Below are 5,630 nucleotides of genomic sequence, written 5' to 3'. Positions count from 1 at the left end.
GTGTGGTTCACCAAGTGTGCGTGTGTGTGTGTGTGTGTGTGTCTGTGTGTTTTTGTGTGTGTGTGTGTGTGTGTTTGTGTGCATTTAAACCAGTAATGTAGGAGTGGGCATTACACAATCTTCTGAGCTTGTCTGGGAAGAAACCCCCGCCTGTTCAGTCACCTGATTTATATTCATCACAACCCATTCTACTGCACCGCCGTGGGCAGACTGACATCATACACACACACACACACACACACACACACACACACACAGACAAAACACTCAAATACATAACACGTGAATGCTTGCATTGCACTAGACACTATACTTGATAGTTGACTGACACGTACGTTTATTATTATTTGTTATTACAAATCCAATCTCAAACTCAAAGAAAATATCAAATCACAATCAAATAACATCATCATACTTCTTATTCCATGACCTCTCATGGCCGTCTCCTCCCTTCATCTCTCCCCTGGTAAATGCGACGCTTTCTTCCCCTTGTCACATCTTCACAGCTTCTATTCGCCGACTGCGACAGTGACCCATTTCCATTGCTTTTATTTGGGCCAGAAAAGTGACATTTCACCAGAAAAAACACAGTTCAACGGACAAAAATACAGACATTTGACGCGTCCTTCACTGTGAGAGGTTGTTATTGTCTCCTTTTTTACTTACTAATTTGCCTCTTACTTATATGTGTAGAAACAAATAATCACTCCACTAACTGAACAGCGTGTGAGTCGGTTAATTGGACTCTCTGCTGACACGGAGCAGTGCTGGATTCACTGATTTACAGTCCATGCCCTTGCAGCAATGCAATGCCCCATATAATGTTTGCGCGCGCACACACACACACACACACACACACAGACAGGAAGAGGTAGAGAGAGTGAAAGAAAGCAGACATTACTACGTTACTGTTAGATTCAGGTCGTGAGCCCTGTTGACCCGGGCTGCAGCGTGTGGGCTCCTGCCTGAGGCTGTGGGTCACTGACAGCTGACAGTTGGACAGCTTGAATCGCTCCAGCAGATGTGCACATGTAAACACACACACACACACACACACAGTACAGTCTCAAGTGCACTGAGGTCGTCCCTTTGCTGTCTCAAACGTGTCTTTATATTTGGACACTTAACAGTTTGGAAAGCTGCTTAACGATTTAGATAACTGAGGATCCATTCAAATTAACCATGTTGTGCAAATATGTCAACATGCACACACAAATCTTCTGCTGTAGGCCTTTTCTGGTTGTGTTTCCTCCTCCCTGAGGTGCAGCTGCTTTGAAAGCTGCCTTATCTCTCCTCTGAGGGCGCTTGAGGGGGGTCCATGTCCGCCAAGGACAGCCAAATGACCAGTTGTGTCTTCCCTTTTGTCGGAGAGGTGGTTAGGGAGTGAGTTATCACATCTCTTTGCCAACTCTTTGAAATTGATAAATAAAAAATCAACAAAAGTTTGTTCCAGCAGGTCACAAAGCATCGGGCGATGGGTCTGAATTCACATCCACCCTCTTCTCCTACATGTTCCATATCTCTATCATATGGAAACTACTTATACTCTTGAGAATATTTAAACATACTAAAGATATGTTTTCAGAACACATGCTTATTCCTTTTCTACAAGCAAAAAAACAAAACAAAGATACTAATGTAATATAATAATGTACAAAAAATAAAGGTAACAGAGGAGTCACCAAAGATGACTTCATATTTGGACACTTGAACGTTTGGAAAACTGCTAAATGATTTAGATAAAGTGGGGATCTATTAAAATGAACCATGTAGTGCAAATATGTCAACATGCCCACTCGAATCTTCTGCTGTGGACCCTTCACTGGTTGTGTTTCCTCCTCCCTGAGGTGCAGCTTCTTTGAAAGCATGAGCCTTATCTCTCTTCTTACCGCTGAGGGCTGAGGGGGTCCGTGTCCATCTTGCAGCTCCACGTCAAGGACAGCCAAGTGACCAGTTGTGTCTTCCTACAAACTTTATCCTCCCACCCCCAACGCCCTGTCTGTGAAAGAAGCTTCAAGTCTTTTTTTTCTCTCTCATTACACTGTTATATATATGAAGAAAATAAAAAAAACCTAATAAAAGCTGCTAATAAAACAATCGTCTGCAAAAAGAGAAAGATATGCTACTGCAGGAAGTCGCAGACCATTCATGTAAAATATGTTATGAAAGTTATTAACATGTTGGTTTATTCCCGTTCTATCAGCAAACAAACCCAACTAAGATACTAATGTAATATAGTAATGTAAACATTTGAAGTAACAGAGGAGGAATGGGTTCTGCTCAGACATCCTTCATGTCCTGACATTTCGACTTTTCCTCGACTCTCTACAGTTTTGTTTTTCTTCATGTCTGAACAAGTCCCTACACATGTGGTGGAGACAAAGATGTGGTTGACCACAACACAGAGGTCAGAGGCAAGGTTACGTTAACTTCAGTTTTGGGTTCGTTTCTGCGTAATCACTCAGAACGATCTAGGTCCGAGCCATCGCTCCCGAGGCCGGGGCCCCAGCGCACAGTCGGCCACTTGAACGTCTCACATTCTTGGACTCGAGTGTGGGCGGTGGGTGAATTCACAGAGTCCTTTATACACACGGAGAGCAAATGGAACAAAGGCAGCGTCAAAGCCAAATGGCACGGTGTTCGTCACAAATGGAAAAAATGAGATGAAATAGAATAAAATACTCGCGGGCTAAAAAAGTGAGTAGTGGTAGGAGACACTTCATAGTGCACGAAAAGCAATAACGCGAAAAATGTAAATATGACAATGAGACAATATATATTTGTGGTGTGTGTGAGTGTGTTTGTGTGTTGATATTACAAATTGGTACATACATTACATACGCAACAATTAAGATTTGATGAAACAAACAAAATAAGCAAATGCAAGGGCTGCTACAGAGTTTGTGCTATGATTATCATCATTGTCATCTCACAACAGTCAGTATGTATGATTTTGTTTTCATAACTTTCTAAGATTGTGTTGCAGTATACGTGAAGATCTAAGCTGACGGATCACAGCTCTGCTTCTCCATCTACAGTGCAGAGTCTAATGGAGGAATCTGGGAGGAATCGTAAATAATTTGCATTCTAAATAATCTCTTCGAATACAGTAGTCGTTCAAAAGCCAACACAACATTTAAAGAAATCGTAATGAGAGTAACAGTATTTATCATAATCTAATTCTAGCCATCTTTTGTCTTTCATCTTTTGTTGAAAGAAGAAAAAAATGACAGAAACTTCAAGTTTGAAGTTTCTTCAAAAAACGTTTTAATTTTGCAAGACAAGAAACAATAACTCTCATTTTATCCCGGAGCCCAGATGCTATTTCGCAGGATTTCCAACCCGATTCTTTTGATGCTCAAAGGAGGAGTGACGCTTGCTTCTCATCATCAAAATGTCAAATACACCACCTAATAGAAACTTGTTCCAGCAGCGCATCGCAGCACATACGCTCTTGAACCGAGTCCTGTTCGCTCAAGGGCACTGGCACAGATCCAGACCCTCAAGGTTGGACGTGTATTGTTTACCATTTTCCTCCTCTGTTGTGGCTCTTGCATTACCCTGACCTGGCGCGTTACCAGCACTGACAGCTTATAAAGAGACGGAGGTTGTTGAGGCAGCTTCCATCTCTTTGACCGGATCGCTGGGTTTGTGCAGTCGCGTTTAAAAAATCTGTCTTCCAATGGATCGGAGCCCTGCCTGTGACCTGGCGATGACTCCCGTCGGTTTGGAGGCCGCACTGGCAGACCTGGTGTCCACGTCCCTGAATGCCACGGCGGTGGGCTCGCCGGGCATCTCTATGGCAACCAGAACCCTAATACTGCTCGTGTGTCTGCTGCTGGTTGCCTGGAGCCACGCGGAGAAGAGAACCACTGCACCAGGTGGGTTCAGTGGTTCGGCCTTTGACATCTTTTGCAGCGTCCGCTTTTGTGCTGAGGTACATTAACTGTCGCTTGCCACAACAGGTCCTTCTTTCTGTCTGGGTTTGGGGCCACTTCTGTCGTACGTGAGATTCATCTGGACCGGCATAGGCACAGCCAGCAACTACTACAACAACAAGTACGGAGACATTGTCAGGGTCTGGATCAACGGAGAGGAGACGCTCATAATCAGCAGGTTGCTCATCTTGTTAACTCTTAGTATGAAGCTACAGTCGGTCCAAGTGTAAAAATGGTAATCTGCAGTTAATTCACTCTTTTCTTCACCATAAAGGGCATCAGCTGTGCACCACGTGCTGAAGAATGGACATTACTCTTCACGTTTCGGGAGCGAGCAGGGACTGAGCTGCATCGGCATGAACGAGAGAGGCATCATATTTAACAACAACGTAAATCTATGGAAAAAGATACGCACCTATTTCACCAAAGGTAACGTCCCCACACATTCAGCCTTGCAGACAACACCATCTGATCCAGTGCTTCAGTGATTTAAAATATCTGATTGTCTCCGTCAGCTCTGACGGGTCCGAGTTTGCCGAGGACAGTGGAGGTTTGTGTCTCCTCCACCCAGACTCACCTGGATGACCTGGACAGTCTGGGTCATGTGGACGTCCTCAGTTTGCTGCGCTGCACCGTGGTCGACATCTCCAACAGACTCTTCCTGGACGTACCTGTCGATGGTGAGGGGGCGCGCAATCATTTCTTACTTAATCTATAGCATGTTGTGACGCGAGTTGAAAATAGAGAGATATTGTTTTTGGGGTGGGACGACTGTGTCAGTCTTTGGTTAAATGAACTCGGGTCAGTGGAGGGAGCGGGTTCATTTGATGCATCTCTGAACTCCGTGTGCAGAGAAAGAGCTGCTGGTGAAGATTCAGAAGTACTTTGACACGTGGCAGAGTGTGCTGATCAAACCCGACATCTACTTCAAGTTTGACTGGATTCACCAGAAGCACAAGACGACAGTGTAAGTCTACTTCACCACTTCACCGTCCGTGCGATCACGCTTCTTCATACATAATCCCCGCCTTCAGCTATTTCGTTCGCTTGTTCTTTTTCTCCAACCAAGTGTTTTGTATGTCTGTTATCTCACAGCCAGGAGCTGCACGATGCCATCGCGGACCTTGTGGGGCAGAAGAGGAGAGACGTGGAGCAGGCCGATAAACTCGACGACATCAACTTCACCACAGAGCTCATATTTGCACAGGTCGGTCCGGTAGAAATATTCGTCGTCCCGCCACTGTGTCAGTGAAGTGCCATTGGATTTGAAGACTGTCGGCTGCGTGTTTTTCAGAACCACGGCGAGCTGTCTGCTGAGAACGTGGTGCAGTGTGTGCTGGAGATGGTGATCGCGGCGCCCGACACTCTGTCCATCAGCCTCTTCTTCATGCTGCTGCTGCTCAAACAAAATCCAGATGTGGAGCTGCAGATGCTCCGGGAGATAGACACCGTTGTAGGTGAGGGCCCTGAAGACGGCGACACTAATGCTGACTGCCACTGCCAGATTAAGGAATTTGTACAAGAGTCATGTGCAGTTATGACCTGATCAGCTACACATCAAATGTGCATTTTAATGAATACAGTGTGTTGTAATATTGTACTGAGATACAGTATGTAAAACCTGCATTATATGGACAAATACGTTGAATCAACATCTCTAAAACCATTTAAAAAGCTGAACCCTATAACGTC

The 5,630-nt window shown here is 44.8% G+C and overlaps 1 protein-coding gene across 1 annotated transcript in view; it reads left to right on the top strand.

Annotated features, from left to right (window-relative positions):
- The first annotated feature begins 3,676 nt into the window (after positions 1–3,676).
- The window catches only part of LOC118301847 (aromatase), a 3,579-nt gene continuing 1,625 nt past the window's right edge, over positions 3,677–5,630 (top strand). The window contains exons 1-7 of the mRNA XM_035627469.2: positions 3,677–3,881; positions 3,966–4,116; positions 4,213–4,367; positions 4,454–4,618; positions 4,791–4,905; positions 5,034–5,145; positions 5,233–5,395. Of these exons, the coding sequence (XP_035483362.2) occupies positions 3,683–3,881; positions 3,966–4,116; positions 4,213–4,367; positions 4,454–4,618; positions 4,791–4,905; positions 5,034–5,145; positions 5,233–5,395 (1,060 nt within the window). The 5' untranslated portion in view covers positions 3,677–3,682. The remainder of the gene's footprint in view (positions 3,882–3,965; positions 4,117–4,212; positions 4,368–4,453; positions 4,619–4,790; positions 4,906–5,033; positions 5,146–5,232; positions 5,396–5,630) is intronic.

Source organism: Scophthalmus maximus, chromosome 4 (genome assembly GCF_022379125.1).
Source record: "Scophthalmus maximus strain ysfricsl-2021 chromosome 4, ASM2237912v1, whole genome shotgun sequence".
In the NCBI taxonomy this organism is placed as follows: domain Eukaryota; kingdom Metazoa; phylum Chordata; class Actinopteri; order Pleuronectiformes; family Scophthalmidae; genus Scophthalmus; species Scophthalmus maximus.
This window is presented reverse-complemented; position numbering and strand designations above follow the sequence as displayed.